Raw genomic sequence first — 15,959 nt, 5'->3', positions numbered from 1 at the left:
CATTCATTCACTCAAGACTTTTCCCTCTGGGATCTATAAAGTATTTATCTATCTATCTACATCTCTATCTTCATGAGACTACAGGAGACTTATATGATCCCTTAACCTTAACTTTCAGCATCACCCTGTGTATGGAGCATCAGAATCATAAAAATTCTTTGACATCACATTATACTCTCATAACTTTAGATGGTGTGTGTGTGTGTGGGTGTGTGTGTGTGTGTGTGTGTGTGTGTGTGTGTGTGTGTGTGTGTGTGTGTGTGTGTGTGTGTGTGTGTGTGTGTGTGTGTGTGTGTGTGTGTGTGTGTGTGTGTGTAGAATCTATCTGAGTACCATGCAGAGGTGGATGGTGCGAGGGCTTCATTAGAGGAGAAGACCGAGCAGCTGTCTCAGGTCGACCACGACCTGGTCCAGAGTGCTTCTGAGCACGCAGACCAGTTAGACAGACATGCAGATGAGCTAGAACAGTGAGTCCCAGCACTTTCCCTCCAAACACCTCATCTCAAAATCAAAAGCAACTCAACTCAAAAAGACAACTCAAAAACACCTTTACTACAAACACCACAAGTAAAAAACAGCTCTACTACAAATATCAAATCTACAACACCTAAACCCTGAATATGATCAGGGACCCTCCTACACACCAGCAGAGGATTCTCTTGGTTTGTATTATAATTGCTTTGTGTAATTTGTTGGTAAATGATCGCCTGTCTGTCTCCACACAGTAATCTGAAGGGCAGTGATACAAATGGATTTGTGCAGAAAGCATTGCAGGCGTCCAGTGTGTACGACAATATTGTCAAATACATCGATGATGCCAACATCACCAGCCTGAGCACGCTCAATCTGTCTGCCAGGGCTGATGATGTGAGTGCTATTCAAGTGCTCACACACACATACACACATACACACATACACACACACATACACACACACACACACACACACACACACACACACACACACACACACACACACACACACACACACACACACACACACACACACACACACACATACAGAGATTTTATCTAATCTGATTTTGAATCTGCAGGCCATTGATGGCTTAAAATCTCAGCTGAATTTCCTAAAGACCCAGAGTCACCACATGTTCAAGGAAGCTGTTTCCCTCCACACTCAGTACCAGGGTAAGATGCCACCACAAACACGGTCCATTAGCCACAAACAAGGACAATAAGCAACAACATGAACAACATAGTCACAGACACGAACCATTAACTACAATCATGGACCATTAGCCACTAACACAGACCATTAGTCACAAACACAGGCAATAATCACAAACAATTTTACTGTCACAGCAAACACTCTTATGGTATGTGATGAAGCTACAGTCAGCATGTTTGTGCAGCCAAAGCTAATTATTATGCAATTAAATAAAAGTGAATACATTAAATAGCGTTATGTCAGTTCATGGTGTAGCAGCAGCATTCTGGGTGACTGTTCTATCATCGATGTGTGTGTGTGATTTTTGGAGATAATTCTGTGCTCTGCAGATGTAGAATCCACGCTGACAGACACCACAGTGTACATAGAAGAGACCAATGAAATGGTGGAAACATCCCGGAAAAAGCTGGCAGAGATTCTTACTGATATTCGCGCAATGCAGAAGGGTGAGAGACTCAGTCTCACTCCTTTTCTTCCTTTTCTCACTCCTGAAAGAACTCTTACATCCGGAAATCCATGTGAATCTGGGTCTGTTTGTTTGTTTGTACATTCAAGATTGTGAGCATGTGTTTACGTATGCATTTTTATTTATTTATGCATTCATGTGTCAATGTGTGTGTGCGTGTGCGTGCGTGTGCGCGTGCGTGTGCGCGTGTGCGTGTGCGCGTGTGCGTGTGTGTGTGTGTGTGGTTTGTTGGTCAGACCGCACGCCAGCTCGGTTGCAGTTCACTCAGGAGGTGGTAGAGGGCACTCTAAACCGCTCTGCAGAGCTGCTGGGGGCTGTGACCCCCATCAGAGAGCAGGTGGAGGAATGGAGCACGAACATGAGGAACAACCAGTACTCTACCTCCGCCTACAACCAGGCTGTGACCTCCGCCCACAACACAGGTACACCCCACCCCACAAAATTACACACTCAAGCACACTCATGAACATGCCATGGGTTTTGCTCACACACAGGAATAATCACACACACACAAACACTGCCCAAGCCCACTTCATATCAAGTGTTTCCTAAGTCAAACATTGAGAGTTGAATGGTGTGTGTGTGGCAGTGGTCCACCTGTCTGAGATTGTGCCTGAGCTGTTGGACAAGTTGCGTGTTGTGGAGGAGAAGAAGGCAGCGAGCAACATCTCCACCAACATCCTGAGGGTCAGAGAGCTCATTGCCCAGGCTCGCAGTGTCGCCAGGAAGGTACAGCGCAGCCAATCGAAACTCGCTCTCATACTGCACAGCCAATCAAAATTCACGTCCATACTGCACGGCGACAATACGTTGTTGTTAATGCTGATGTTGGTGTGTTTTCTGCGGCTGGGCAGGTCCAGGTGTCTATGAAGTTTAATGGCCAGTCTGCAGTGGAGGTTCAGCCCCACACCAACCTGGACGAGCTGAAGGCTGTGAGCTCCATCAGCCTGTATGTGCGTGTGGATCCAGACAAAGACCCCATCGAGGATCGCTTCCTGCTCTACCTCGGAGACAAGAACGTGAGTGCGCCATCTAGTGGACGGTATCTGCTGGTCACATAGGGTGAGGGATGGGAGTGAAGGGCAGGAAAGGGAGGAACAGAGAGAGACACACACACGCAGACACACACAAACAAAACTGTGTGTGAGAAAAACATGTCTGACTATAAGGCTGTACGATGGTACTCAGATGGACAAGTGCGGAGTGCCCTCTCCTGGTCCGGATGCTGGGCACCTCCCTGGTGAGGTGTTCTGGGCATGTCCAACTAGGAGGAGACCCCGGGGAAGACCCAGGACACGCTGGAGAGATTATATATTTCTGCTGTCCTGGGAACGCCTCTGTATCCCCCCAGAAGAGCTAGAAGAGGTGGCTGGGGAGAGGGAAACCTGGGCCTCTTTGCTTAGACTACTGCCAGAGTCTAACTAACTACCTGACCCAGATAAGCAGATGTAAATGGATGGAAGGATCTAAGGCTGTAATCACTGCATGAGTTTGATCTTGAGACTGTGTGTGTATGTGTGTGTGTGTGTGTGTGCGTGTGTGTATTTCCAGGGCCGTAAGGACTACATGGGTCTGGCTATAAAGAACGATAATCTGGTGTATGTGTATAATCTGGGAGGGGAGGATGTGGAGATTCCTCTCAGCTCAAAGCCTGTGAGCTCCTGGCCGCCGGTGTTCAACCTCATCAGAGTGGAGCGGTAGATCTTTTACCACACATTCTCCTCCCACACATGACCTCTGCACTCTGATGTCACGCAGTGGCGAATCCTCCCCGTTACAATGTGATGGAACGACCGGTCCACTCTAATCCACCTCTCCTCATCTCTCTCCTTCCAGGCTCGGTCGCCATGGTAAAGTGTTTCTGACTGTTCCAAGTCAGGACTCTGTGGCGGAGCAGAAGTTCATTCAGAAGGGTGAGGCAGAAGGGACCGATTCTCTGTTCCACCTTGACCCTAAAGACACTGTCTTCATCATAGGAGGAGTCCCACCTGATGTCAAGGTATATAAGTAACACTTTGCTAATAGGAGCAGATGAGTAACAGATGTTGAACGGGTATTCAGAGAAGGCAAAGGGCCGGGAAGGCAGAGCTTGAGGAGGTGGAGCTCTTGGGAGGTGGAGGTTGGGGGAGGTGGAGTTCACAGGTGGAGCACCCTGTTAAGGCCATGCTTGTGACAGATAGGTTTATGGTCTGGCTGTTATGGAAACGAGGTCCTGATGAGGTGTGTGTTCTCCTCAGCTGCCTCCTGCTCTCAGTCTTGCTCCGTTCGTCGGGTGCATTGAACTAGCTACACTCAACAATGATGTCATCAGTCTTTACAACTTCAAGAAACTGCATAAGATGGATGTAGCTGCATCTGTGCCCTGTCCAAGGTACCGAATCACCACATTCCTGCTTCCGAACAATCACATTCCTGCTTCCGAACGATCACATTCCTGCTTCCGAACGATCACAGTCCTGCTTCCGAACGATCACATTCCTGCTCTGAACGATCACATTCCGGCCCTGAATCACCACATTCCTGCTCTTTCTCACAATTGTGTGTTTCTTTATTCTTGAGTCTAGACTAAAAATCATGCATTTCAATACATTTGCATTTATATCTAGAAGAGAGATTCAATTGAATTGCTTTTCACATTTTATAAATAAAAAAACGCACAAATAGATTTCCTCTCCTGTTCCCTCTTTCTGTCTCTCACTAACCCTCTATATTTGTATCTCTCTTTTTCTCTTCTTCTGCACAGGTATAAGCTTGCTTTCTCTCAAGGCCGTGTGGCGAGCTACCTGTTTGATGGCACGGGCTACGCTCTAGTTAACGACATTGAAAGACGAGGCAGAATTGGCGTCGTCACCAGGTTCGACCTTGAAGTACGAACAGTTGCCAACAATGGCATCCTCTTCCTCATGGTCAATCAGGTAAACCCCAGTTCTTATCACAAACTACATGCCAATTACAAGAATACTAGCCATGTGAGAGTGGAATGGGGTGTACTGGTGTTGTGTGGATGTTGGGGTGTAATGGTGTGAATGTTGGGGTGTAATGTGTGGATGTTGGGATGTAAAGGTTGGGGTATACAAGTATGGGGGTTGGGATTAGGGTGTTGTGCTGTGAGGGTTGGGGTATCGAGGTATGGGGGTTGGGTTTAGGGTGTTTTGGTGTAGAGGTTGGGGAGTTGTGGTGTGGGGGTTGGGGTATAGAGGTATGGGGGTTAGGGTTAGAGTGTTGTGGTGTGAGGGTTGGGGTTAGGGTGTTGTGGTGTGGGGGTTGGGGTTAGGGTGTTGTGGTGTAGAGGTTGGGGTGTTGTGGTGTGGGGGTTGGGGTTAGGGTGTTGTGGTGTGGGGGTTGGGGTTGGGGAGTTGTGGTGTGAGGGCTGGGATTAGGGTGTTGTGGTGTGAGGGCTGGGGTTAGGGTGTTGTGGTGTAGAGGTTGGGGTGTTGTGGTGTGGGGGTTGGGGTTAGGGTGTTGTGGTGTGGGGGTTGGGGTTGGGGAGTTGTGGTGTGAGGGCTGGGATTAGGGTGTTGTGGTGTGAGGGTTCGGGTTAGGGTGTTGTGATGTGAGGGTTGGGTTTAGGGTGTTGTGGTGTAGAGGTTGGGGTGTTGTGGTGTGAGGGTTGGGTTTAGGGTGTTGTGGTGTGAGGGTTGGGTTTAGGGTGTTGTGGTGTAGAGGTTGGGGAGTTGTGGTGTGAGGGTTGGGTTTAGGGTGTTGTGGTGTGAGGGTTGGGTTTAGGGTGTTGTGGTGTGAGGGTTCGGGTTAGGGTGTTGTGATGTGAGGGTTGGGTTTAGGGTGTTGTGGTGTGAGGGTTGGGATTAGGGTGTTGTGGTGTGAGGGCTGGGGTTAGGATGTTGTGGTGTGAGGGTTGGGTTTAGGGTTTTGTGGTGTGAGGGCTGGGGTTAGGGTGTTGTGGTGTGAGGGCTGGGGTTAGGGTGTTGTGGTGTGAGGGTTAGGTTTAGGGTGTTGTGGTGTGTGGGCTGGGGTTAGGGTGTTGTGGTGTGAGGGTTGGGTTTAGGGTGTTGTGGTGTAGAGGTTGGGGAGTTGTGGTGTGAGGGTTGGGTTTAGGGTGTTGTGGTGTGAGGGTTGGGGTTGGGGAGTTGTGGTGTGAGGGTTGGGTTTAGGGTGTTGTGGTGTGAGGGCTGGGGTTAGGGTGTTGTGGTGTAGAGGTTGGGGTGTTGTGGTGTGGGGGTTGGGGTTAGGGTGTTGTGGTGTGAGGGTTGGGGTTAGGGTGTTGTGGTGTGAGGGTTGGGTTTAGGGTGTTGTGGTGTGAGGGTTGGGGTTAGGGTGTTGTGGTGTGAGGGTTGGAGTTAGGGTGTTGTGGTGTGAGGGCTGGGGTTAGGGTGTTGTGGTGTGAGGGTTAGGTTTAGGGTGTTGTGGTGTGTGGGCTGGGGTTAGGGTGTTGTGGTGTGAGGGTTGGGTTTAGGGTGTTGTGGTGTAGAGGTTGGGGAGTTGTGGTGTGAGGGTTGGGTTTAGGGTGTTGTGGTGTGAGGGTTGGGGTTAGGGTGTTGTGGTGTGAGGGTTCGGGTTAGGGTGTTGTGATGTGAGGGTTGGGTTTAGGGTGTTGTGGTGTGAGGGTTGGGATTAGGGTGTTGTGGTGTAGAGGTTGGGGTGTTGTGGTGTGGGGGTTGGGGTTAGGGTGTTGTGGTGTGAGGATTGGGGTTAGGGTGTTGTGGTGTGAGGGCTGGGGTTAGGGTGTTGTGGTGTGAGGGCTGGGGTTAGGGTGTTGTGGTGTGAGGGTTGGGTTTAGGGTGTTGTGGTGTGAGGGCTGGGGTTAGGGTGTTGTGGTGTAGAGGTTGGGGTGTTGTGGTGTGGGGGTTGGGGTTAGGGTGTTGTGGTGTAGAGGTTGGGGTGTTGTGGTGTGAGGGTTGGGGTGTTGTGGTGTAGGAGTTGGGGTATAGAGGTGTGGGGGTTGGGTTTAGGGTGTTGTGGTGTGAGCAGCCCCGTCGACAGGGGGGGACAACCGGGTCTGTTGTCCCGGGCCCCAGGGCCAGGGGGGCCCATCAAAGAGCCCAGCAATTTATTTTTTATTTCAAGTCTATAATTTTAAATAATCTTGAAATCTTTCATTAATATAAAATTCTGTACTTAAAATAAGCTAAATGGCTAAAAATATATGTTTTTTTACCTATCTGCATATTTTCCATTAAGTGCATACATCCCCGCCTCCCACTGAAAAATGGTTTGATCCAGCACCGATCGTAGCCGGCTGGTACCCGCCCAACAGCGGGAAATACAGTGGCGGATAGTTAAAGTAAACAGAAATCTGTAGCGCAGAAAAGAAAGGAAAAATATTTATCTGACGAATTTTAATGTTGCATTGTGTTCCAGGTTTGAAAAGTGCTAAAGTAAGCTAAAGTACTTGTATTTTAAAACTAAATCTCCTGTATTACGTTATACGAGCCTCTTGTAATTCCAGGACGAAACATGAGAGAACGTGAAGACGTTTGGGCGTTTTGAAAATGAACAACCATTAAATAATGTGATTTAAAAAGCGAATTATTTCGAGTATATGTATAAATATTTAACTTAATTAGGTTTAACGTTCTGGGAAATATTGAAATTGACCTTTAAAGTGACGTACAAGTGCTTTAATTCCACCTTGTAAAGGTGTATGGAACCGGCAAACATGACTTTGTTCATTGCGCTGATGCGCGGCGAGCGCGAAGTTACAAAATTCGAGAGGTGCACGACCTCGCGAATCGACAGCGCGTGAGGCCCTCGCGCACGGGCGGTGCCACTGCGATTACGTCATTTGCGCCGCGTCAAGTATAAACCAGTCAGCTGTCAGAAACAGCTTTGATGTGTGGCTATATTATATACTATATATGACCTAACACAAGGATTGTCTGCTACAGAGGAAATTCAAATGACGTAAGCGGGCGGGGGGGGGGGGGGGGGGGGGGGGGGGGCACATGAAACTTTCTTGTCCTGGGCCCCAGCAAGACTGTCAACGGGCCTGGGTGTGAGGGTTGGGGTTATCGAGGTGTGGGGGTTGGGTTTAGGGTGTTGTGGTGTGAGGGTTGGAGTATCGAGGTGTGGGGGTTGGGTTTAGGGTGTTGTGGTGTGGGGGTTGGGGTGGATTGGTGTGTGTTGAGATGTAGAGGCAGGGGTTTTGGTGTATAATAGTGTCATTTTTGTCTCCTTAGTCAAATTTCTTTGTCCTGGAGCTAAAGAATGGCTTCCTGCGTCTCAAATATGACTTTGGCTTCAGTGAGGGTCCAGTTGTTATGGAGAGCAACCTGACCAAACTGCAGATAAATGATGCAAAATACCATGAGGTCAGTGTGTACTCACCTCACCTGTACCTGGAAACACATAACCCCACTAGGCATGAGTAATTGAGTAATGAGTAAATGATGTGTGTTGCTCCAGGTGTCTGTGATCTACCACTTCTCTAAGAAGGTGATTTTACTGGTGGACAGAAGCTATGTAAAGGCAATGGAGAGTGAAAAGAAGCCATTACCCTTCTCTGATATTTACATTGGAGGCGCACCCTCCAGTCTCCTACTATCTCGGTACACACACACACGCGCGCGCATACACACACACACACACACACACGCTCGCATACACACACACACACACACACACACACGCTCACACATGCACGCTCAAATACACACACGCTCACTTGCGCCCACACACACACACACACACACACATTAATGTGCATTTGTCTCTAGGCCTGAGCTGTCCTCTTTGGTGGGACTGAAAGGCTGTGTGAAGGGATTCCAGTTCCAGAAGAAATACTTCAACCTGCTAGAGGAACCAGGAACCATTGGCATTAGCAGTGGCTGCCCAGAGGAGTCTTTTGTGTGTAGCACACCCTCCTGTTTTAAACATCCCAGATTTAAAATATTTTGAATATTTTTAAAGAAAATATTTGTGTGTGCATATGTGTGTGTGTGTGTGTGTGTGTAGATGTCTCGTAAAGCATACTTCACAGGACAGGGTTATCTGGGCTCCTCGGGGAAGATTTCTCCGTTCAGCTCCTTTGAGGGGGGGCTGAACTTCCGTACTCTGGAGCCCTCTGGCCTGCTCTACTACCAGCGCCAAGGGGTTCGTTACAGCAACACCTCATAACGCCAACAACCTGGATCACAGCACCTTCTAGTACACTTCACAGTAGATGATACTGTAATGATGCAGAACAGTACGGATAGAAAAGTATCATTTTGATTAATTACAGTTTACACGACAATGACTAATTATTTTGCTGAAATGGACCTGAGCCTGATGGAGTGTGTTTAACGACTGCACGTTTGTGTCTCAGTCGGATGAGTTCTCCCTCTCACTGGAGAACGGTGCTGTCGTGCTCCTCTCCAGAGGAACCAAAGTCAGGTCACACAAGAAGACCTACAATGATGGACGATCTCATTTCCTGCTTGCCTCGGTGACCAAGCAGAAGTAAGACCTAAAACTCCCAGTGATACTCACAGCCAATCAATCACACCTACACCTGGCCACATCCAATAATCCTTAACTACATTCAGCAAATCAACTACAACAATTCTCAGCCACAGGCTTGCAACCACAACTACACTCAGCATATCAACGTCACATAGCCATACAGCCATACAACCACAGTTACAGTCAGCATATCAACTTCACAAAGCCAATCACTCACAACTCCAAGTTTTTTAAATCACATAGCACAAAAATACACAGTACACAGCCCAACATTGGACAGGACAGAGGACAGTGCAAAACCACAGGACCACAGGACATACGAATGCCTACATAACTACTGTAAATTACACACACTTTAGCAGAGTGCTAGACTGTCTTAAAGAAAAGGTCTGTTAGCTACGTTTCTGTGCAGGAAGTCATGCACAAGATAAATCATGGGTTTCAAATTCAGGTATAAGTTGTAGCAGTGCCATGCACAGCCAGTGAGTAGTGCTGAGGGCTCTTCCAGACAGGTGGAGACAGGTGGAGAGGCATAAACTACACCCAGAACACTCCACAGCAGGGAGGAGGAACAGGCAAATGTCTTCAAAAAAACAAGAAGAAGACCAGTGAGGAGACCAGGGACAGCAGATCCTGGTGTGACCTAGCTCACGTCCTGCTGTAACACAGGTCATGTCTGTGATTAGATGGCATCTTTGTGTGTGAGTGTAGGTACCACCTGGTCATTGATGACAAAGACAAGCAGGAAAAGAAGAACCCAGACCCTGTATCTGAATCTAGTCCTGTGAACATGTTCTACTATGGAGGCTCTCCTCACAGTAAAATCAGCAACTTCACTGGCTGCATCAGCTACGCCTATCTCAGCAGGTACGACTTTCTCACTCTCTCTCTCTCTCTTTCACTCACACACACACACGCACACAGATGTGAACAATTACAGTACATGCATACAGAAAAGCAAAAACATGCAAACACCCACTCATGACTAAAAATCCCCAAGTATGTTTACACATTTTCCCAAACACAGTCTCAAATGCATCTGTAGAAACACACTCTGTTAGTCTTACAGATAAATCAAACGATGGTTTGATTAATTCATGTTGATTTCTTTCTTGATCTCTCTCTCCCTGTCTCTTTCTCGCTCTGATCCTCTCTCTCTCTCTCTCTCTCTCTCTCTCTCTCTCTCTCTCTCTCTTTCTCTCTCTCTCTCTCTCTGATCCTCTCTCTCTCTCTCTCTCTCTCTCTCTCGCTCTCTGATCCTCACTCTCTCTCTCTCTCTCTCTCTCTCTCTCTCTCTCTCTCTCTCTCTCTCATTCTCCTTTTCTGTCTCTGTCCCAAGTTCAAATCCAAATGGGTTTATTCTCATGATTGGTAATTAACCATCGTTGCCAAACTGATAAACAAAATTCCTAATATCAATAGTGATATTACACAATAGAAATATAACACATAAAAATAAAACGTGCTTTGGTTGTTTTCTGTCAGGGTGTGACAGTTATACATTTACACACTGTACTGATATTTTAACAAACTGGATTGTGAAAAAGGATTTCACATTCAAACACACATGTAACATATCTTTCTTTGTATTCAAATGCACTTCAGAAGATGGAATGTAGGTTTTTAATGGGTTTAAGGTATCTGGTGTGAGGTGTGTATGTTTGTGTAACACCATGGGTGAGGAGCGATAATATGGGGGGACACATTCCCTGAATAGAGCCAGATTAACCAGGAAGAACAGAGGAACACTGAGAGACACGGAGCCGTAACACGGCAGGGAGGCAGACACAAATACTGAGAAGAGCAAGATTTAATAAGGGGCGTTCCATAATCATACAAACATGTAGTGGTCAAATCCAAACAAGAAACATAACCTAAACGTAAAGACGTAATGAACACAAAAGACAACTAGAAACCGTACTTAGAACAAAGACTCACACATTACCAAACTCTACATTCAACAAAGACCAGCACAGATGTGACAAAACACAGGGCTTATATACACAGGGCTAAACATGGAACACCTGAACACAATAGCGAGGGGCTGGGTTACAGGGCACGGGGAGGGACTACAACTGACACACAGAACCACAGGGCTACATGAACAAAACAAAGTCGTGAGTGACAGGTGGGGGCGGAGCTACCCGTGATACATGGGAGGGCAGATCGGTTCTTCTCTGGACTTCCAGAGCTTCTGATGATGCTGTCGTTCTATCTTTGGGTTTCCACATTTTATCAGACAATCTGCAAACTGTACTCTGTATATTCAGTAATTCTGTGTTATTAGTTCAAGACATGTCATTTCGTCCCACCAGGCAGGACCAGGACATAGAGGCAGAAGATTTCCAGCGTTACACTGAGCATGTGCAGGTGTCTCTGCAGGACTGTCCTGTGCAGAGACCTCCAGCAGCTCTCCTGTCTGCAGGCGGCCGACACTCTGGCCCCAACTCCCCTCCAGCCTCCCGCAAGGTGAAAACGTTACACTGTTACACTGTCAAATACAAGAGTCATTCTGCCAGCTTGACGTTATTGTTGTAAAATGTAAGATTTCAGGGAACACAGGGATCTGTTCAACTACACATGCATGCAATCCTTGTTCTTATTACATGGTTGATGACACAACTTAATATCTGAACTTATACTGATGTACAGGAAATGTCTAAGTCTGTTTTCCTCTTCCTCCTTTATTAGGTTAGCAGAGATAAGCCTAGCATGCCACAAGGCATTCTGGGATATCCTCTGGGAGCTCCAGAGACAGAGACCAAGCCTTGCTACCTGTCACCACACCCTCGAGCCATCAGACACGCCCATCGTTATGGGGGCACCGTCCACAGCCGGCGTGAACATGACGGCATTGCTGAGGTCATCCGAGAAAGGTGAGTGACAGCCAGAGCAACCTCCTTAGAGCCCACCCACCCAGAACATCCTCAGACGCACAGACCTCCCAATACACACTGGGACAGTCCTCACAGTGCACACTAGAACATGTGTGTGTGTGTGTGTGTGTGTGCGCCGTGTGTTCTAGGTCTCACTTCTCTCTGTCACTGAAGACACGTTCAGCGTCTGGTCTGCTCCTCTACGTGTCTGATGACAGTGAAGAAGACTTCATGGCCCTCTTCTTGTCGCATGGCAAACTGATCTTCAGCTTTGGATCTGGCCAGCAGCGAGTGTTGCTCTCTAGCCGAGACCAACACAACGACGGCCACTGGCACAACGTACGAGCTCCACCTCCTCTGGACTGTGGTCCAGGGAGCTGAGGACTCACACTGCAGTCTGTTAGTTTTACTGTTAGTCAGACATCTGTTGAGAAGCTTATTTTACTCTCTTGTCTCTGACGGCTCCACTCCACCCCTTTCCCCACCCACGGATCCACTCCACCCCTCTCCCCACTCCACCCCTCTCCCCACTCCACCCCTCTCCCCACCCACGGCTCCACTCCACCCCTCTCCCCACTCCACCCCTCTCCCCACTCCACCCCTCTCCCCACTCCACCCCTTTCCCCACCCACGGATCCACTCCACCCCTCTCCCCACTCCACCCCTCTCCCCACTCCACCCCTCTCCCCACTCCACCCCTTTCCCCACCCACGGCTCCACTCCACCCCTCTCCCCACCCACGGATCCACTCCACCCCTCTCCCCACTCCACCCCTCTCCCCACTCCACCCCTCTCCCCACCCACGGCTCCACTCCACCCCTCTCCCCACTCCACCCCTCTCCCCACTCCACCCCTCTCCCCACCCACGGCTCCACTCTACCCCTCTCCCCACTCCACCCCTCTCCCCACCCACGGATCCACTCCACCCCTCTCCCCACTCCACCCCTCTCCCCACTCCACCCCTCTCTCCACTCCACCCCTCTCCCCACCCACGGCTCCACTCCACCCCTCTCCCCACTACACCCCTCTCCCCACCCACGGCTCCACTCCACCCCTCTCCCCACTCCACCCCTCTCCCCACCCACGGATCCACTCCACCCCTCTCCCCACCCACCCCAGGTGATCTGTAGTAGGCACGGGACTCTGGGCAGGTTGATAGTGGACGGTGTAGCTGTGGTGGAGCAGAAGCTTCCCAACACCACCACCTTTCTACAGCTGCAGGACCCAGTCTATGTGGGCGGTGTCCCACCTGGGCATGCTCAGAAAAACATACAGGTACAAGCATCCATACACACACACTCACTCTCTCTCTCTCACACTCACACACACTCACACACACACACACACACACACACACACACACACACACACACACACTCACTCACTCACTCACACACACGTTAATTGCTGTAGTTTAACCATTTGAGCCCTGGTTTAAATATGTGGCTGACATTTATTTTGGTTGGATCATTTGGCTGGCTTTGGAGACTCCATGATCACTTCTTCCTGTCTTCCTGACCAATAATCCCTCTCCTTCTGTCTGTCTCTGACAGTGGAGCTCCGGTTTCACGGGATGTTTACGTGACTTCCAGCTGAACGGGCGCTTGATGTCATCTGCTTCCCACAGTTTTGGGGTCACGCCCTGCTACGAGGGCTCGACGGAGCCTGGGACCTACTTCTCTGAGGAGGGGGGCTACGTGGTGCTGGGTAGAAAACTCTGTCATTCCCTACCTCTCTCTCTCTCTCTCTCTCTCTCTCTCAACTCAGTTCAAGGTAGCTTAATTGGCATGACTGTATTGGGTAGTTTTGCTTAAAAATGCAAAACAAATAGCCAAGAAAATCACCAAAGCAAAATTGTGAATCTCTATCACTTTTCCTCATGTTATCTATCTTAGGGTTCTCTAGTGTGCCTGTTTTGTGTATTTTGCTTGGGAGAGCAATAGTGAATCCTGTCATTGGCCCCTCCTGCTATAGTCTATGAGCTCCTCCTCCTGCAGTATTAATGTGAGCCCCTCCTCCTACCATATTAATGTGAGCTCCTCCTCCAGCAGTATTAATGTGAGCCCCTCCTCCTACCATATTAATGTGAGCTCCTCCTCCTGCAGTATTAATGTGAGCCCCTCCTCCTGCAGTATTAATGTGAGCTCCTCCTCCTGCAGTATTAATGTGAGCCCCTCCTCCTACCATATTAATGTGAGCTCCTCCTCCTGCAGTATTAATGTGAGCCCCTCCTCCTACCATATTAATGTGAGCTCCTCCTCCTGCAGTATTAATGTGAGCCCCTCCTCCTGCAGTATTAATGTGAGCTCCTCCTCCTGCAGTATTAATGTGAGCCCCTCCTCCTGCAGTATTAATGTGAGCTCCTCCTCCTGCAGTAAAGCACGAGCCTCTCCTGCTGCTGTAGTAACATTAGCCCCTCCTTCTTTTGTAGTAGCCTGAGCCCCCCTTCCTGATGACTTAGTCAATGGGGGTGGAGCACAATGGGGGTGGAGCACAATGGGGGTGGAGCACAATGGGGGTGGAGCACATCGGGATGGAGGGAATCCAAAGAGTTAAAATGGAGAGAGAGGGATAAAGTCCTCGTACATGATATTCTACAATTAATGAGAGGAATGCTGGCTGACTGGGAGAGCAGACAGGTTATAGGTGATTGGCTGGGAGAGCAGGCTGGAGAGAGCTGATTGGCTGGGGGAACACACTGGGGAGAAATCAGGGAAGGAGAACAGCAGCTGTTAGTTAAACCCACAGAAATTTCACACCCAAGCCAGCTGTCACACACACACACACACACACACACACACACACACACACACACAGAGAGAGAGATCATTGGGTTCCTGCACTGTTTTTTCAGGGTACACCTAGACACCCTTACCAGCTGTGATTGAGTGTTCATTGCACTTCATCAGATGTGTGCACATAACCCTGAGCCACTATTCCGCTGGGGAGTCACACATTGAACTGTGAATACTTGCAGCTCACTAACAGCATGGGGCTGACCTCACAAGTGACTGGGTGTGTGTTTACACTAAGAAGGGTCCTATGTGTCAACACTGGAATGTTCTGGAAGAGGTGCAGAGTGTCTGGCTGTGTGAACTTGGTGTGTGAGGGCTTAGGATTCAGAAAAGGAGTGAAGGTCTCACACATTCTCTCTTTCTGCAGATGATTCCTTCAACTTGGGCCTAAAGTTTGAACTAGTGATGGAAGTGCGCCCCCGTGTGGCCTCAGGCGTGCTACTGCATATCTTCACTGCACCACAGGAGTATCTGACCATGCACCTCCACCACGGCCAGGTCAGAGCTTACACTGCACCTTTCAAACGCACAAAGGCTGCAAACATAATATGTAAACTGCCCAAAGCACAACAGGAAGAACAGAGGGATGTATGAATGTAAAGTTCACAGATTGTTATGTAGCCCACAGGAAAGATAAAAGAAGCGTATGTGTGGACGTGTCTGTCTCAAAGACTTCAGTGTCTTACCAAGAACATTAACAGACTCAGGGCTGTGTTTCATGTCCTCAGGTGTTCGTGCAGGTGAATAGTAGTAAAGGGGCTTTCTCTGCAGAAGTCTCACCCAAGGGGGACAATATCTGTGATGGCAGCTGGCACAAGATCACAGGTCAGAGGTCGTGACTGATCCCACCAGGGTGGTTTCTCTGTATTGTAGCTGACTGGTTCTCACTGCTGTGACTGGTCACCTCTGTGATGTAACTCTGTGATTTGAGCAGTGATCAGGGACCTGGACGCAGTCCAATTGGATGTGGATTCAGAGGTGACCCATGTAGTACCTACAGCACCACTGCACACAGAGAGCTCCCCAGCACTCATGTACATCGGAGGAGCTCCAGGTCAGTCAAAAACACACTCACTCAAAACACAAGAATTCTCTAGAATAATAGAACACACAAAACACTAGAATTCTCTAGAATAATAGAACACTCAAAACACTAGAATTCTCTAGAATAATAGAAACCTCAAAACACTAGAATTCTCTAGAATAATAGAAAACTCAAAACACTTAGAAAAG

The 15,959-nt window shown here is 48.7% G+C and overlaps 1 protein-coding gene across 2 annotated transcripts in view; it reads left to right on the top strand.

Annotated features, from left to right (window-relative positions):
* Positions 1 to 15,959, top strand: part of lama4 (laminin, alpha 4) — a 34,956-nt gene that overhangs the window by 18,273 nt on the left and 724 nt on the right. For both annotated transcript variants that reach the window (XM_077016684.1, XM_077016685.1), the window contains exons 15-39: positions 319 to 467; positions 726 to 867; positions 1,055 to 1,148; positions 1,518 to 1,634; positions 1,891 to 2,076; positions 2,244 to 2,383; positions 2,509 to 2,673; positions 3,206 to 3,351; positions 3,491 to 3,653; positions 3,892 to 4,025; positions 4,398 to 4,569; positions 7,792 to 7,923; positions 8,018 to 8,160; positions 8,329 to 8,458; positions 8,567 to 8,704; positions 8,919 to 9,052; positions 9,767 to 9,922; positions 11,371 to 11,524; positions 11,747 to 11,931; positions 12,081 to 12,270; positions 13,051 to 13,206; positions 13,485 to 13,638; positions 15,094 to 15,224; positions 15,455 to 15,551; positions 15,661 to 15,780. In XM_077016684.1, the coding sequence (XP_076872799.1) occupies positions 319 to 467; positions 726 to 867; positions 1,055 to 1,148; positions 1,518 to 1,634; positions 1,891 to 2,076; positions 2,244 to 2,383; positions 2,509 to 2,673; positions 3,206 to 3,351; positions 3,491 to 3,653; positions 3,892 to 4,025; positions 4,398 to 4,569; positions 7,792 to 7,923; positions 8,018 to 8,160; positions 8,329 to 8,458; positions 8,567 to 8,704; positions 8,919 to 9,052; positions 9,767 to 9,922; positions 11,371 to 11,524; positions 11,747 to 11,931; positions 12,081 to 12,270; positions 13,051 to 13,206; positions 13,485 to 13,638; positions 15,094 to 15,224; positions 15,455 to 15,551; positions 15,661 to 15,780 (3,628 nt within the window). The remainder of the gene's footprint in view (positions 1 to 318; positions 468 to 725; positions 868 to 1,054; positions 1,149 to 1,517; positions 1,635 to 1,890; positions 2,077 to 2,243; positions 2,384 to 2,508; positions 2,674 to 3,205; positions 3,352 to 3,490; positions 3,654 to 3,891; positions 4,026 to 4,397; positions 4,570 to 7,791; positions 7,924 to 8,017; positions 8,161 to 8,328; positions 8,459 to 8,566; positions 8,705 to 8,918; positions 9,053 to 9,766; positions 9,923 to 11,370; positions 11,525 to 11,746; positions 11,932 to 12,080; positions 12,271 to 13,050; positions 13,207 to 13,484; positions 13,639 to 15,093; positions 15,225 to 15,454; positions 15,552 to 15,660; positions 15,781 to 15,959) is intronic.

The sequence above is a fragment of the Brachyhypopomus gauderio genome, chromosome 9 (genome assembly GCF_052324685.1).
Source record: "Brachyhypopomus gauderio isolate BG-103 chromosome 9, BGAUD_0.2, whole genome shotgun sequence".
Lineage (NCBI taxonomy): Eukaryota > Metazoa > Chordata > Actinopteri > Gymnotiformes > Hypopomidae > Brachyhypopomus > Brachyhypopomus gauderio.
This window is presented reverse-complemented; position numbering and strand designations above follow the sequence as displayed.